The sequence below is a fragment of the Meleagris gallopavo genome, chromosome 5, assembly GCF_905368555.1.
Source record: "Meleagris gallopavo chromosome 5, MGAL_WU_HG_1.1, whole genome shotgun sequence".
Classification (NCBI taxonomy): Eukaryota; Metazoa; Chordata; class Aves; order Galliformes; family Phasianidae; genus Meleagris; species Meleagris gallopavo.
Window position 1 is genome coordinate 49,695,490 of NC_139408.1, and position 17,975 is coordinate 49,713,464.

The 17,975-nt window shown below is 39.3% G+C and overlaps 1 protein-coding gene across 8 annotated transcripts in view; it reads right to left on the minus strand.

Annotated features, from left to right (window-relative positions):
* The window catches only part of CDC42BPB (CDC42 binding protein kinase beta), an 88,287-nt gene that overhangs the window by 2,163 nt on the left and 68,149 nt on the right, over window positions 1-17,975 (minus strand). For 3 of the 8 annotated variants that reach the window (XM_085225674.1, XM_085225682.1, XM_085225676.1), the window contains 13 exons: window positions 16,058-16,194; window positions 15,359-15,498; window positions 13,732-13,813; window positions 10,393-10,609; window positions 9,943-10,005; window positions 6,830-7,426; window positions 4,068-4,165; window positions 3,872-3,956; window positions 3,599-3,719; window positions 3,378-3,495; window positions 2,411-2,449; window positions 2,171-2,279; window positions 2,008-2,078 (listed from right to left, as the gene is read on the minus strand). In XM_085225674.1, the coding sequence (XP_085081800.1) occupies window positions 2,008-2,078; window positions 2,171-2,279; window positions 2,411-2,449; window positions 3,378-3,495; window positions 3,599-3,719; window positions 3,872-3,956; window positions 4,068-4,165; window positions 6,830-7,426; window positions 9,943-10,005; window positions 10,393-10,609; window positions 13,732-13,813; window positions 15,359-15,498; window positions 16,058-16,194 (1,877 nt within the window). The remainder of the gene's footprint in view (window positions 1-2,007; window positions 2,079-2,170; window positions 2,280-2,410; window positions 2,450-3,377; window positions 3,496-3,598; window positions 3,720-3,871; window positions 3,957-4,067; window positions 4,166-6,829; window positions 7,427-9,942; window positions 10,006-10,392; window positions 10,610-13,731; window positions 13,814-15,358; window positions 15,499-16,057; window positions 16,195-17,975) is intronic. The other 5 variants (XM_085225675.1, XM_085225677.1, XM_085225680.1 and 2 more) reach the window with 3 other exon arrangements.

Here is a 17,975-nt window from a genome sequence, read left to right on the forward strand (position 1 = left end):
AAACGAGCTCACAAGCTGTTTACAAAGCAGTGCCAGCAACAAAGACAAGCATGTGCAGTGCCTGACAAAAGAGGGGAGGTTGCCAAGTACCAGGCCGGACGGAGGTCCAGAAACAGAACGTACTTACTGGAGCTGCCCTACGCCACTATCTAACAGAGACAGTCTATCCAGTTATTTCTCCAGCGTTAGATTGGTTGTTGGATATCTGCCTTCACAGGCTGGTCTCACTTCAACAGGATGGCTGGCGAGTTTCCCACTATTTTGGTGGGCTACAACTGTGAGCATTGCACAAATTCACAGCTTACAAAATACCGCACAGAAAACATTGGTACTATTGCAGCTGGTTACTTTCAAGAAAGGGAATACATATTTCGTAAATGGATTGAAAGGTAACATCCTACAAGGATGCTGTTCATAAGGTTTTGCATGGCTCAAACAACGCAAGACCCTTTGTAACAAAATGAACCAGATCATGCTGCAATAAAGCCACAGGAGGAAAAGTAGCATGTAAGTAGAAGGTGGTATTAGATACTTCTTTTCCAAGTTACAATCCACTGTATATTAAATTTAAGATTTAAAAAGATAAAAAAAGATAAAAAAAGAACACGTTATAAAAACCTACCACTACTCGTGCCTACAAACAGTAGTAGAGCAAGAAGCATAATCAAATTTGAGAAGGATGCTACAGAACAACAGGCAACTAAGATGCTCTATCACCAGCACCTTTCAAAAATCAAGATAGTTTTAGAAATGCCTACTGTTTAATCAATGGATATACAGATGGTATAGATATATTGTTTAATCAATGGATATACAGATGGTATAGATATATATATCCAGGAGCTTGGCTAATAGATCTTATATTGGAGAAATAAGAGAAAATCACTCACCCTGTCCTGGGCTCGCGAAATAAACTCCTGATGGAGCAGATCTCCAGAGAGAGATCCTTCCCTACTGGCAGTCAGCTCTTAAATGGGTCTAGGAGAGGTGGAGCCAGGCTCCACCCCTTCCTGCAGCACAGGTGAATTGCCTTCACCTGTGCTCCCATGGCTGACTCATTGCTCGCCTCAGGTGATCAATCAAAAGGTTCAGGCCGTGATTCAGCAGCCCCATACACCTACACTTAGAGAGTCCCATGTTACATGCTTCTTTTAATAGTGATAAGCATTTCCTCAGTGAGGTGACACAGGAAGTCTGAGAATGGCTGTGATCAGAACTCGAGACAAACACTTCGATTTGCCATCCTTTAGAGGTCTGGCTTCTGGAAAAAGCAAGGTAGCCACCACTCTAAATCCAGAATGTTAAATAGGACTGCTAAAAATAGGGACACTAAAAAGCATTAAAAATAAAAACAAATGCCTCGATCTAAGAGTTTGTCTCCCAGCAAAACTTCCTAATGCTTATCTCACACAGGTGGCATTTCAACAAAGCTTGCAAGAAGTGACACCCATAGCAAATCAAGGAGTGATAAATAAATCTATCATATAACCTCCTTGAATTCAGGGACACCACTCTTCTGCAGACACTTTCAGACTAGTGACTACTGGCACCTAATTTTACATTTGCTAAAAACAGCTTTACGCATTTTAAAATTTTATTCCTTTTCAAGTTACAAGACAAAAAGTTTTCCTTAAGGCAGCACAGAAAACTATTTAACTAAGTAGCACTTCTTTGCTCTTCTATGCTAATAGCCCAGAGAACATTTCTTGGAGCTTTGAGGACATTTCATCAATTAGACAAAATTGCCTCATCTACAAAGCTTAATCCAGGACACAATATGTCTTAAAATATCACTATAAAAAGATTCTCAGCCTTGCTTCAGCACTGGTGTATCCAACATACAATCAGATTGTGTTACGTGCTAGAGAAAACATCTGCAGAAAGAAAATATCTCCAAAGAACACAGTCTTTATGAAGTATTTTCCAAGATAGTTAATTTACTGGAAGAAGAAAACAATCTACAGCAACAGGACGTTGTCAGTCTCCATTTAGCAACAGCATCTTTACCTCTTTGTCAAACTCCTGGTCAGGATCGGACATACTTCGGGAAGGCATGGCTCCCCCCACATCACTGCCACCTGTAGAGAGAGAAGGAAAAACAGCAGCTTTACATCTGTTGTTGAAGCCACAAACAACACCTTAGAACTGAAAAGCTTGCTTCCAGCCTTACTTGATGAGGGCCACGAAATATAGGTTTTGCTTCTTTGCTGCTGTTGCTGCCGTGAGAGGTTAGCTGCAGATGGACATGGTTTTTCATCCTGTGCAGCAGGTAAGACGCTCTGCAGTTGAAATGAAACACTTTGTTAGCCAGCAACAGAAGCTATCCAACTAGGGGTTGTTACTCGTGAAAATTCTGCCGTGCTTTTGAAGCTATTACAACTCGGTGTTGGTAGAAAAACTCTGAACTTACTTGACCACATCCACATATTTTCAGTAACAGACACAAACCCTGAGAAAGACAGAGAAAGAACTAAGCCCCATTGCAGCCATTGGAACCTGTCAGCCAGCAAACCCTCTATGAAGGGGCAGTGACTGTGCCAATAGCTCTGCTTCCTTCCTCCTCCTGCTGAAACGATGAATGCATTAACCTTACAGAAGCTAGCAAAGGACAAGAAAAACCCTGACCAGCAGCTTTAAAATGGAAGGCACACAGCCTCAGAAGCATACCTCTGCACCTTGCTCTTGGAGATTTAGCTATTAAATAGCTCGCACTGCTGTATATGTTAAATGCAAACCAAAAAAATATTGCTGCAAACATACAGTGCTTTAGTTATCTTCAAAAGCATTCATTCCCCCCCACCCCTTTTTTTTTTTCTCTGCAGTTGTCCAAATGGCACAAGCACACCATTCTTATTTCTGACAGCATGCAGCTACTCCTACCCTTGCTAAGGAAGCAGAGGAGGAACAGGAAGAGGAAGAAAGCAGAGGGGAGCCTTGCAGTGAGGAATGGTCACTCTGGAAAAGGATTTCAGTGGACACAGAGCTTGTGAAAGACATGCTCCAAGCCTGCTGGAGGTGGTATCAGACCAGAATGTTGAGAGGACGAGGGGGAAGGAAATTCATTCTGTTACTTTAAGGTGACAAACAAGAAAAAGGAAGGAGGAGAGACTGATTATTTACATAAGTACTAACAAGCTCACAGCAATGATATCTACTTCTCTCAGTGTCTCCTTCTTAAGCCAGCAAATAGTATTTCTCTGCAGAGGATTTAGAGCCACTGCACATAAATAAGGAAGGTTCGCCTTTCTCAAAATGTCAAGAAGAAAAATTTGGTACTTAGATAGTATTTGAATCCTACACAGTAAATTTTCATGTTTTCTTTTTCCTGAGCAATTGCACGTGCACATTCATCTCCCTCCCTTCCAAATGTATTTTACCAGCGGGAGGTCCATGAGAACCTGCATTCCATCTCCTGGTCCCATGTGAGCCACGTGGTTGAAATTTGTTGGGTTAGAAATCATCTTTGACCTTAGCTCCGGATCTCTGAGCATTTCCCTGAAGAAAGCAGAGTGATTTTTGCTATCAGCATTCCCAATCTTTGCGTGTCGTCATGTAGAACCAGTTACAAAATAAGAAAAAACAAGAACTTAATTCTTACCGCCTCTGCTGTATTCGCTCCTCCTCGGGAACCTTAAAAACAAATCTTCTTTTGCTCCTTGTTCGAAGCATTTGCTTTTTGCTATTGTCAGATGTTTCTGGTACACTGAGGACAGCTCCTGCTGTAATATCACAATGCAAATTTGTATACTTAGAGTCATGTTGACCAGGAATTATCCAGCACAAGTTTCATCTCATGCAAAGGTATCATCGCTTAAAATTATTCAGGCAGCTTGGTATCATTTTCCCATTTCTCCCCTTGCTCAATACTCACCTGTAAACTTGTTCTTGAAATATATTAGTCTTGGTGGCTCACAGTTAAGGAGGTTCAGTGTGCCATCCATGTTTAATGGTCTGATCTGTTTTCAGGAGGGAGGCAGAAAATCAACTAAAGCTTAGCATACACTGGGAAGGAACATATCCCCTGGAATTAACCCAATTAAGTTCTATATTCAAAGAAAAGTACTTACCCTTCGCAGGCCAATAGTCTGGACCCATTCCATAGTGTTAACATCAAACACATCAACACCATATTCACTGTACACTGTTACGTACGAAGAATTGCAACCTGCATAGATGTAAGAACAAAGAGAAGACCCTCATGTGGCTTCAGAGGTCCATACCTGATGTACATTTAAGCAAATTTTAGCAGTTACAAGTTCTCTACCTTACACTACGTGTAAGCTACATTTTAAAACATCAACCTTTTTCCCAGGCCCACTTTCAAACAGACATTTTTGCCATAACAGACTTGCTAATGACAGCTACCAGCATCACAGAAAGATTTACCTCTGACTCTTCCAGTATTTTTAAGCTTTGAATAACGATTTCATGAAATTGCAAAATGCCATCTGAAGTTTGCAGATGCACACTAATTTGGCACTTGGTAGAAATCAAGCGACACGCTTGAAGCTCGCTTTTCTACAGATGCAGATTACTTCATTTCGGAAGCAACAAACTACCCATACATCTGCTGCGTGCAGGGGAAAAGAGGGTCACCATCTGTGAGGTGGGTCATGAAGTCACGATGCAGTTCTATTCTGAATTTCCTTCCTTTCTTCCTAACAATTATCTAGCTTTAGATATTCACATATGGGTTGCTTTCATCGGGTTAACATCAAAATGTCACAATGGTTAAGACTCACAATCCATTTCATCTTTTAAACCTTTTTTAAAAGCATAAAAGGCACCTGCAGAAAAGCTTATTTTAGGTCCAACAAAAACCAGAGATCCCTAAGCTTCATATCAACGTGGTCCTACTCACATAAAGTTTGTGTCCTGATGTAAAGAACAGTTACTAGAAATTTATCGCATCTAGTAGAGAAAAGGTAGTCTGGGAGCTGCTGCGACGAACAAAAGGAAAATAACCCAACAGGACACTCTTAACAAGAACTGAAACAGTGTTTTGGTGCTGTTTTTTGTGCTCATTCACAGAAATCCTTGGACAGCTACCATATATACGTATCCCAGAAGGGACTTAATGGCCGGCTGTCGATTTTATGGGGTCATGGTTGGCTTGGATGTACAAATAAAGGGAGAGCACAGAACACCAGTCGGGAACACTGAGCTCCTGCGTGGCACAGCTTGCAGCCCAGGCAGAGCCTCACTAGATCCAGAGACCTGGCCCCATCTGCGCTGGCCTTGCCCACCATGCAGCTCCCAGTGCAGAGCAGGCTCTGAGTACGTTACAGCTAACAGCCCCACGCTGCCTAAGCCCCTTCAGCTCACATCCAACACTCAACTGGCTGACCAAAAGAATGGAGCAGACTGTGCTTACACTGACCTTGGCGTCTCCTATAACCCGTATTATCCACCAAATCCTAAAACCTCCTTTGCTACAGCAGAAGCTACCACTGGGCAAGAGCTATTTTCACTTTGATGGTCTCCTGATGAGACAGTTCATAAGGAATAAAAAATCAGCCACCATCACATCAAGTCTGGGAAGGAAGACAAGGCTGATGGAAAAGGAAGTATTCCAGTTTCCTTTGTCTACTATTCTAAAAAAATAAAACAAACTGCACATATTAGAGAGCTATAAAATAGTTTACAGTAAGACCAGCTTCTAATAATAACAGACAGAACAATTAACTAGCACATCTAGTCAGCTGAAATACAGAGAACTGTAAAGCTGATAAAGGAAAAGGAAACATTAGCTTTGGCTAATGGTGCTTTAGAGTAAATTTGCATCAACATTGTTTCGTTGTACCTTTTCCTCGGACATCTGTACAGAACTAGGTCAGAGGAAAGCAAGCAAACAATCTCAGTTTGAGACAATTAAAATTAAACAAACTGCCATTAGGGTCTGGCCTGATCAAACCAATGAGCACCTACCTGCTCTGTGTACTATTTAAACAAAAAGATATTTCTTGCCTTCAATCATCTGAAACACTTTAATTGCTATTTGAGCTCCAAATAGAAATCTGAGTTTTATCATGAACTGCCTCTGACTACTGAAAAATGTTCCACGTGTGCTTCTCTCCTAGCTAGCTGATAAACCAGAGCTCCTGAAAAGGACAGAGTGGATGAAAAGATATCCTTCATCTGTCTCTATTCTTTTTGGAAATTCTCTCCCTCAAAATATAACAAAAAGCAGAAAACTGCAACCAGCTGCCACTTATTTTGTTAACCTTATGATCCTTCAGAGTCGCAGTTACATTTAGTCTCCAACTTCCTACTGTGCTTTGAACACAGGACACAGAAGATAATCCAAAGACAACCAAACTTTTAGGTTCTCTAGAGGAGCTGAAACCTATGCAGCATTTCCTGCATTGAGGACTACTCCAGAATTCTTGTACTGCCCTGCATCCAGGACTACTCTGTACAAGACATTTTGCACTCGCCATCCCTGAATGGGTTTAGAAACCATTTGGATGTGGTGCTCAGGGACATGATTTAGCACAGGGTTGCTAGAGTTTGGGTAGTATGGTTAGGCTGTGGTTGGACTTAATCTTTAAGGTCTTTTCCAACCTGAGCGATTCTATGATTCTATGATTCCACTGTCAGTTATTCTGCATCCTACACAAAACAAAGCGTTTCTCTTGCAGCTTCCAGGATCTCAGTCCATGAGATTGCCAAGTCCAAAACTACTGTCAGGATATGCATCCTGTTAACTCATCAAAACTTAAACTGTTGGCACTGAAAGACAAACCGAAGCAAAATAGAATACATGCTGATTATTTTTAGACAAGTAAAGCAGCAACAGGGATATGGCAACAGAAAAACATATACATACTACAGGCAACAGGAGTTGCAGGCCACATTAGTTCCTGCATGCGTGACCTTCGACCTTGCGAATCGACGTATACTCCCATATGGCTGAAGCAAAGCAGGTATTCCTCATTACTGAGCTCCACAGCACAAAGGGCATCAAAAGACTGCTGTGAGAGGAACATAAGTGAGGGGTCATTAGGATTTACCAGGTTTATAGATTGTCCATCTCCCTGGATGGTCAACAGAGAGAACCCAGACTGGTAGCCAACACAGAGCTTGTCCTTGAACACTGCCATCCACTGAACAGTTCCTGGAGCCTGAATTTCACTGAATTTTTTGTGGAAAGGTTTAGTTCTGTGAATTTCATAGCAAAAAACCTGCCGTTTAACAGCTACAAACAAACAAGTCGCAGAACTCTTCTTTAGCGTTCCAGTTGTAATCAATTGGCAGCCTTTAGTTTCTGCAAGCTTAATGTCAAAGCTTCCTTCTGATCCGTCCAGAGAAGCCCAGGGGAAAAGGTGAACGTGATGGTTCCGGCCACAGATGAGGATGATGATTTTCTCTTTGGGAGCAAGCTCGATCTGGTACACCTTCTTACAATCAGCAGCACGGACGATCACTGCAAAGGAAACAAGAGCTGTCTAAGTTAAACAATAAACCTGTAAGGCCTGGAAACACTGCAGAATTATATACTGATGTCCAAAAATAGATCTAAACACAGACACATACCAGATAACAAAGAACACTTATTATATGTTAGATGCTCTGTTATTAATTCTCAGAACAATGAAACAAAGCATTCCTGTAACTCTCTTTATTGAGATAAAGCTTCATTGCATTGCAGGATAAGGTTGCTTAACCTTTAGGGTAAATTCAGAAAAAAACCCAAGAACTAATATCCGTACTACCTACTCACTGTAATACCATTTACCTTCTGAAACTGGCCCACACTCAGGAAAAACATCAGTATTTTGAGTAAACTATGGAGTAAGACTAAATTAGCAGAACACAAAGAGAAGAAATGTAAAGTATTTAATGTTAGGAACTGAGAATGCTGTTAGTGTTGGCAAATGCCATATGCAAATACAAGAGCCCTACAGCCAGTGGACATTAAATTCGTATAGGGAAAGGCAAAAAATGTTGTGTATGCTGGGTAAAGGGGAAGTAGGAATTAGCTTAAACTAGAGCAGGAAAGGTTTAGTACACACATTAGGAAAAGCTATCTCACACTACAGAGGTCTACTATTTAGGTTATCTATAGAAACTGGGGAGACTTCACTGTTTGAAGATCCCAATATTGAGCTAGCAGCATCTGACAGGCTTGTGCACATCTTATTCTTTTATATAGGCAGCTGCCAGTTCATTAACACTGACAATTACAATTCCCATAAAATGACAGAGATTACTATGTACGAAAGTATCGTTACACACAGGAACTGGCCACAGAAAACTCATGGAAAACATATTTTAACTTAAAACCAAAACTGATGATTTGTTTTCACCTTATACATGGCACTGTGATGTGGTTATTGTTTCTGTAAGAAACGACCTTTCAAATGAAAGGTACTGTGTGCAAGAAGCTATCCTGGAATCCCTGGAATTACTTGCATCTTAAGTTATGTTTATATCTAAGTACTTACAGAATGGTGACCACTGGAATTTTACTCAAAGGAATGGCATTCATTACTGCGAAAAAGAATTTCAAATATCTGATGTCTTTATATACAAAGTAGTTTCTCCTAGAATTGGGCAATGGTCTATTCTAAACAAAAGGAATCAGTAACAGTTTGCTTTTTGTCTCAAAATCAATCCTACCAGATAGCCAAAGATGTTAAATTCTTATGCCATAAAAAGTAAGGATTTAGAACATCATCTGAAGTTAGAGTGCTTCACCAATTACAAGCAAGCATGGTTTTCACAAGGTACGTTTGGCTGCTTTTGAAATCGAAGAGAAATAAATGACTAATGTTTCCAATGGCAATTTGGAACAGGATATATAGCAGTAGATTCTTTTGCTTTTCAATTTGCACTGCTCGTTAGAAATATAAATTTTATTAATTCAGTTTGACTCCAATAGTTTATTTTATACTGCACTAAGATATTATGGAATATCAGATTTCAAAAAACTGCACTGCAAAATTAAACAGATGTGTTTTACTGGTTTAGCCCCTAACTGTCCTCGTTCTCATCTGCTAGTAAGCTTTTTGGCCTCTATACTTTCTCTACCATACCAAGACATGTCTGCCTCACTTATCTGTGTTTGTGACCAGGATATAAGCCTAAAGGGGAAAATGCTTCCTTTATTTCTTATCTGCGATGACAGATAATTCAGTGTTAGAGAGGTATGTCTATGCTGACCAGTGACTAAGTAGCATTCACTTTACTGAGACACCAGAAACCTGTTCTGGATTAACTTCTGGAATGGACACGACAAGTCATAGGAAAGAACAGGCTAAAGCAGTTTCACTTTTCTCAAAAAAGAGAGTAGAGTGTGTTAAAAAGGGAAAGGAAAAGAGCAGGTTTGGAAGGAAGCATTAGGTCATGGAGGTAAAGAGATAACAGAAAGGCAGGCAAGTCATTTACTTTGGCTATCATCAGCCACATAATATGAGTGGTTGTCAAATTTCTACCAGCTGTAAGAAACAGAAAACTGTACACAATGGCTTTAATGGCCAAAGTCTTCTAAACACTTTTTGTCGCTGCTTGATTTCTAATTAGAGTCAGTTTCAGTCCTCTGATGGTGCATGTTGCACAAGTTTCCATGCCACATTTCTCTCAGTTCAAATTCTATTTAATAAGTGCCTGATAATTCACTGTGCATCAACTGCTGCTATGTGTGCTCTGACTACTGAAGTGTTTTGCTGTCTACTGTGGGAACACAGTTAAGGTGAGAATGTGTCAGAGTGTGCCCAGTAACCTCTCTCTTTAATTTCAGCCAGTCAACTGAATATAATGATAATGAACAAATTAGTGTTTATATCTCACATTCATTTTTCATTCTCGTCAATTAAATGAGTGCTTTTGATACTTACTGTACTTGAAGGGCTGTTGTATAACCTACATTAAAACAGCACTGAAAGTTATGGAGCTCACTGTTCTGTATATAATTACTGCATTCATTATGGCCTAACTTACCGTCACGGGTCACTTCTATCACATACAGTCCTTCTTCTGAACCAATTGCTATTCTATCTCGATCTAAACCAGGAAGGGGAAAAAAAAAGGCTATTAGTATATCTATATTTTATCATATCTTTAAAAGAGACTGCTTTCTTTGAACACTGGAAACATTTCTGGACAAAGATTTTCAACAGTAAATCAATTTTGCTTAGATTATGTAGCTTGTCAAAAGCACGCTGTGTAATGTATATATGCTGTATTGCTAAAACAGTCTGCTCAGCAATCACTATTTACCCCAAGAGGATGGAGAAATCCAAATAACCAGGGTAAGATTAGCACTTTTCCCCATACCTTCCTATTGAGATATTCATCTGAGGAATTCGAAGCATCAGCATTCTTATTACAGAAGCCCACCTAAAAGCTTCAGCAACTCTCACACACTTATAAAAGCTAAAACAAACATACCTACAATAGCAGCAGCTAAACTTGCTTTAATAAGAGGCAGTGTACTGTCATAAGCTTCTTGTGGAATATGCACGACCTGGTTTTTCAGTCTGTTTTTGTGCAGGATAGATTGCAACCCTTCTAGAATTCCAACCCACTTTCTCTTCTCATTCTCATTTTCTGTCAGGATCAGTAGAGAACAAGACTTTGAAGGCAAACCTAGGAGAGAAGCTGTCACCTTTTAAGAGACAGAGAAAATAAAATTAGTAACAGTAATAAGAGTCCTTTTTGCCATTATTTTATTGTTATCCATAAATGAGCTGATTACTTTGTCAATACTACTCTGACTTATGAAGTGGCCACTTTGTCAGTATTAAATGCTTCCCAGAACTGTGAACATAAAATGCCATAACATACCTAAGTGGTATGCAATGCAGCACATGCCTAATATGGCCACAGCACTTTGAAAAAATGCACAAGGTTCAGCGGTTTTGTTTAAAAACACTCAGTCTTGCTTAATCATTCTGAATCCTAAAATATGGGCAAGGAATCCTACATTCCTTTCCCACATGAATCAATGCATGCAAGCAAAAGGCTCTTTCCTGCTCTGAAATGGAATTTTAGATGCATGCAATAATTTGTCCCAGCATTTTCCCCCATCGATTTCTAATAACTTACTGATAAAGAAACGTGCTTTCAGTATCAGAGGCATTTTAAACCCAATGGCATTACTATTAGTTCTAGATTTTGATTTTGCTACTTAATTTTTAAAATATTTGTCTGGAGAGAAGTGCAAATTGTATCTGCATTAAAGGCCTGAAAGAAAACAATCTTCTGTAAATGAAATACTGAACAAAAATCAAAACAGCTTCAATTAACTTTCAGGGAAATCATCCTACAGGCCTCAAAGCAGATCACGTTCTGAATAAGAGAACCATCCAGGAACTTTCTGTATGCATCAACTCAGTCATAGAATCATAGGATTGCAAGATCATCTAGTCCAACCATCCTCCCACTACCATTGCTACCACAAGCACTAAACCATATCTCATAGCTCCTCATCCAGATGTCTCTCACTGCCAGGGACGGCGGCGACTCCACCACCTCCCTGGCCAGGCCATTCCAGTGCCTGACCACTCCCTGTGAGAAAGAAGTTCTTCCTCATGTCTAATGTCTTAATGTTAGTTTTGCACCCTTACGAAGAGTCTGTAGGAGCTGAGAGATCATGAGAACTACGTCTTCAGACACAGACAGCACAACAGTCAGTATCAGCCTTTACAGCAGACTGGCAGAATAACAACAGAAAAAAAAGCAGCAAAAGGTTAAAAAAAAAAAGAAAAAAAAAAAAGAAGGAGACAAGACTGAAGGCTATCTGTACATAGAATTAAACATCTTCAGTCTATATGCCTTGGTGAGAAAATAAGAGAAAATAAGATCCAGTATCATAACAGCATCTCCACTAGAGATGGATGCGTTCATCTAGACTGCAATGTCTGGATGCTACAACAGCCTAACATCTGGTTTACAAAACAGTTATCAAGGAGAGATGGTTGGAGTTTGAGCATTTCTTTCTCAATTTCATGGGGAGTCAGAGGTGGCAATATTTGGGAGTTTAGCATCATCTTGGTTTTCCTTTCTGGTAATAGACAATCCAAAAGAAATAAAAATCTCCTTCTGGTACATCACCAATATCATCGCGTGTTGTGTGAAATAACACACAAAAGAAAGAGGCCATATTCTATACAAATGATGTAAAGTAACCACCTTAACTGTTTTGTACAGGCTATTCTACAACATTATGTCAGTAATGTGCAGATCTAGGAGACGATGTTCAGGATGAATCAAATGAAGCTACAAAAACTGCTTCTCTTGCAGGAGAGGGTGTTTGCAGTGAGGGTGATGAGGCACTGGAAAAGGTTACCTAGTGTAGTGGTTGGAGACTACCAAGGCAAGGCTGGATCAGGCCCTGGGCAACCTGATCTAGCTATGCATGTCCTTGTTCATTGCAGGGGAGTTGGACTAGACAGTCTTTAAAGGTCCCTTCCAAATTTAAGGATTCTATGATTCTATATCACTGGCTTCCAGCTATAGGGACTCCCTTTTTGAAGAACTAAGAAAAAAAAGTGGACCAGCATCTTCTCTGGTCCCTGTCAAAAGGATATCTAATGAGATAGTCTCACATACCAGAGTTTTAGTTAATTCATCAAATTTCTTTAATGTAGGGGATAAGCTGGTTAAACACAAGGCATTTCGTCGTCCACACAAATATTTCAATACTGGGACTACTTGAAAAAAGCAGAAAGTCAAGCAAGCTAAACTGCATAAGTGCCTTTTTCTTAAATGAAGCAACCAAACCTCTCCAATGTGAAAGACAGAAGGCAGATGTGAATAAATAAAATACAATTTAGTAAGAGGAAAAAGAAGGTAGTAGTGAAGTAAAGGATGAAAATGTAAGGCAGAAAGTATTTCAACCGAAAAAAAAAAAAAAAGCAGAAAAGCAAAATGAATGTAGAAATCAAGTAGCCAAGATCTTATCTAAAAAAAACTCTACAGGACCAAGTCACTGGCACTGCATGTGACTCTCAGCTCTTTGGCTTCCATGCTCCACTGATTTGATCCAAATGACTGAGGTTTAGAGGATGCTGAAAACAGTGAGAGTTTCTTATTGAAATGCAAAGAATTATAGATATTGGCTATTATAACATACACTTCCCCACATTTTAAAATTCCACATTAAGTGAAAGATTTCACAGAAAATCTAGGAAGGTTTTCTCTTATTTAAAACTAAACACAGCATTCAGATAGAACAGCAGAGATAAATTCATAACTAAGCTAATTATTTTATCTTGTTTTCATAATTCCTACTATACTTACATTTGAAATTGAGGAAATAAGTTTCTAATGTACTTTTTTACTTAAGACAACATATGGTAAATCAAAATCAGCAAGTAAAATTCAGCTTCAGTCTAATTTGTTACAGCATCAATTCTCAAAGCTAGAGCACTCCAAAGCCAAGAAGAGAAAAACAGGATCCAGTAATGCCAATGGAAGAGGATACAAAAATACACTAAAAGAATTGAATTCTAAGTAAAAAGGAAAAAAAAAAAAAAAAAAAAAAGGCAACTTTATATGGAAGGAAGCACCAAAAGGAAGAGAACTTCATTCTTTTTAATTCAGTAGGAGGAATATCATATTAGTTTTATACACAGCACATTTCTACACCTTTTATACTTTTGCATTCAGGGAAAACAGAATTTGCATAGCTTAATAAACATTAAATGTGGATGACATACTTCACTATGAAAATAGAATACCAGTGTTCAATTTGTATTATCTTTAACAGTAAATGGATAGCCATACCCTGAATATACAAGGGATGTCTTTACGAGTTGCATGTATTACATCTGGTGCTAGGACAGAGCTCACAGAAAAATCTTCATCTCTAGTAAAAAAAAAGAGAACAAGAGAATCATGTACATGCACAGACAAACGTATTCAGCAAAATCTAACTGATATCACACTGTTTTCATTAGGCTGCAATCTCTTAACACTGCACAGAGGTCACAACTGGGATCACTTATTTGTTATGCTATGACTCCCCTTTACCTAAACAACTCACAAGCTTTAATTATGGCTCTACAGCGTTCGTACATGTAACTAAGTACACCTGAAGTTAAGTGGGCCGGCTTTGTGTAGTTCTGCTTTTACCAGCCACACCTATTCTACAATTAGCAGCAAGAATATTGCTCTTCCAGCCCAGCAGACACATTAGAAATGAATAATTCATACCTCAATGTGTAGCAAGAGAAGGGCCTTTGAAAAAAAAGAAAAATCACATAAAAAGCTCTTGGCAACATAATTATAGTTTGTGGGATTCAAATAAGGGTTTTCAAAACAGCTAGATTTTATTCTCTATTACAGTAAAATAAACAGACATCGGAACAACTTTTGCATTTCAGGACGCTCCACCCCAGAGGGCTTGTCCACACAAGCCTTTTTAACTGCATTTTGACCAACTTGATCATCATAATTGCCAATTTTAGTGCAAAGCTGACATTAATGCCACAAAACTTGCCCTAGAATTCACAGCCGTGCTAGTTAGTGTCTATTAAAACATCTAAGAGTCTTCAGAAGACAGATTCAAAGAGGCAGCTACAATAAACAGATAAGGCATACTACAGTCAGTATAATATCTGGCTAAGTTGCTTCAAGCAATGTACTGATGAGAATGCTGCTATTTTCAATAGATCTGCACTTCTGCTGCCAGCATGTCAGAGAACTGACATTGATGATACTCAGAGAATAAACTTGAGAGCAGAGCAGCAGTACTGATGTAATCCCACGGTACTACTGTCTGGGAAAACATATAAATCAACATGCTTGGGAATGCAAACTTTATATTCAACACTGTGTTGTAAAATTATAAGTTACTACAGTTGATATTTCTGTAAATTTAAATTTTAAAACTTTTTTGTTACTCTGATGAATGCAAGTCTCAGAACTTTTGCATACAGTGTTCAGTGTTACAAGTGGCTCACCATGAAAAAATGACTCCTGTGAGAAGGCAGAGTCAGAGGCATCAGCATGGTCAATTAGCTGATGCTTATCTGAAGGCTGCTTCAGTCTTCCTAACTTTCCTGAAATTACTGACTGTGTGACAATCTGACTCATTGTTTAGGTGGGGATGCAGCAGAAGAACCAAGTACACTTGTTTTCCATTTGGGCATATGAAATTCCAGGAAGCAGCACGCTAATACTCTGATACTTGTGCCTTCTCAGAAGTCACTCAAGTGACTCACTGTTTTTGAGCCACTTCTTTCAGTCTAAACTTAGCTGGCATCTATACTCAGAAAATAATATCTTCTTCAAGGCAGAGTTTCTATGAACCAAAAGTTTCTTATTATTAGCATATTTAAATACTCTTGTTAGGGGAAAAAAAAACAAACAACAAAAAACAGGATTTCTCCTCTATCATAGTAACACAAACCTGAGATCCAGGACTTGACTTGCAACAACTCCAGGCTGGGTGGATTTTCCTTCAGGCACATCATATAAGAAAAGTTTACAGTCACAGACAACTGCATAGGCTCTCTGCCACCCTTTCTTGACTCCTGTAGGCTTTGGAACCTGTGCAGAAGTAACTAATTGTTTATTAAGTGTAAGCACATGCAGCAGACACAGAAAGCAGGGACATTTAGATAAACTATAATCAATGGATTACAACACATTTTACTTGCTCTTTAAAATGGAGTGAAAATCAAGTAATTGAGCAAACATTTCTCCTTCCTTAAGCTCTTACATTCTCTGTTACAGTATAATAAGTATGTTTAGTAGCTTTAGGATAAACAATGTGGCCTGTATAATACACAAATGCCAAAGCAGTCAGGCAGTTTACCTTTTATATTATGTTTGCATCAACTATGACAGAAATTCTTCTTCAAAGGAATGCACTGGGTTTTTTTTCCTTCTTTTTTTTTTTTTCCTTCCTTAGCACCTATTAAAATTTTAGCTACTAACCTTCAGCTCTTGCAGTAAAAACAACCCTTCTTCTACATCTAAAACAACTAATGTTAAATAAGTTATACAGACCTAAAGTCTTATGGCTTATGGCTTTAGCACAATTTAGCTGCACAGCTGTAAGTAAAGTATGCTGCTGTTCTCTTGTCCAAGAACAAATGACTATTACCTTGACATAACCTTTATAGGCAGTTCCTATTCCTCTTTGCACATCCACACCAAGAGGCCTTTTGGCTTGCTCAGGTGGAATAGGGCAGACCTGAGGAGCGCTGTCCTTGCAGGAAACATGGCATGCAAACGAACACACTAAATACAAAAGAGAAAATCCACAGTGAAACATGTGTATGAGTGAACCATAACAGGAGATTAATGCAGTTTATCTACTCTTACAAGAAGAAAATTGATTAACTACAGTGAAATTGCCAGTCAAACATAACAAGAGTTCACCATGCTAAAGGAGTGAGCACACTTAGATGCTTTACAAGACTCTCCAAAGTGCTTTTATTTTCTGTTTTCAACCTATGATTTCCATAAAAGGCAGCAAGTGACTTCACATCTCAATGCTGCCTATAGAAGCATTTTCCAGAAGGAGAAGGATATGGTCAGTCCTGGAACTGCTAAGCAGCAACCAGCTCAACTACAGGAGAGAATGTGTATTAATAAAGGAAGAATACAAATGATTGGGTAGGAAACAAGATAAAGATAACAGGTTTTCAATTTGATGTTAGTATGCAAGAAAGTCTAAAGTTACAAAAATAAAGTAAAACTAAACCTCCAAAAAATAGAAAGGCTAAAAGCAATAAACATAGGCAATAGACGTGAAGGTGTAACAAAGCAGAAACTAGGGGACAACGGCTGAAATTCAGGATGATGTGAAAAGGCATAAATACATTTCAGAGCTAAAGTAAGGAGCAAACATATGCTATACTGATCACTACATTCTTTCTTATCATTCACTCCACTTTGTCCTGCACCAGCAAGGAACAATGATCTCCTGTCTATAGAGTACTTCATACAGAAGCACTACATTTAAAATCACAGAATGCATGACATTTCACTTAAGACAGACTTCCAGAACTGCAGAATGAATTAACATGTTATGGAGAGGTACATGACCCACAGTATAGGAGTCAGGTCTTTCCATAGATTTAGTCTTGTTTGTCATTGTGTTCCTACCTCTAGGTACAGGAAGGAGGACAGAGACATGGCACTGTCATGCTTCTTCCTCACCATATTCTCAGATGCAGACATTTGTCAGATACTCTGTGCACATCTAGTCTTGTAATTAGGAAGGGTCAAAAGAGCCCAGGAACATATGGTAGATGGGAGCAGCATGCTTCTGCTAGAACTACAGGCTGGTCTACAAACCTCTATCTCACAATGCCACTGGGAACACGCAGGAGAGTGGGTAGCCCAGGACAGCCTGCTGGCTTGTGTGCAAGTCATGCACACAAAGCTCTGCAGGTGTTGCTCATGACTAGATAATGCATTCAGCTCATTCAGAAGGCATCATAATTGGTGGGACTGTGCAAATCAAGGTACATTAGGTGCAGTACAGGGCCAGTTTCATAGGCCTCTGAAAGTACAGCTATATTTTACCAAAGTCTCCAGCATTAGAAAAGAGAAAGAATTGGGAAAAGCAAGTGATTGGGGGTGGAACTTTTGTTCTGCTGGAGTCATCTCTATTCTTATGTCAAAGTGATTCCTGTAGTTTTTTTTCTGTAGCTATCAAGACTTGGAGCAGAAGAGGCAAACACTGCACTAATGATGCTCTGCTCACATGCAAAAAGAAGAGATGCTGAAACACTAAGGGAGTGTGGGGGGAGGAAAGACAGTTTAAAACTTGCAGGAAGAGATGCAAAAAAAGAAATCTGAACTGCCAACAGGAGACAAAAGTCTGCCCCAGGGCAAGAGCTGGCAGAACTGCAGATGCTCTTTGGGAAGAAGAATTGCTGGAAGACCTGTCAGGAAAGAAGCCCTGAAGGGCAGATGATGCCATCTGAGTGTGATGCTGGAGGTGTGGAGAGGGTGTAAGAGCAAAAACTAAGCTGGGCAAAAAAATACAATAAAACTATATTGTAGTATTT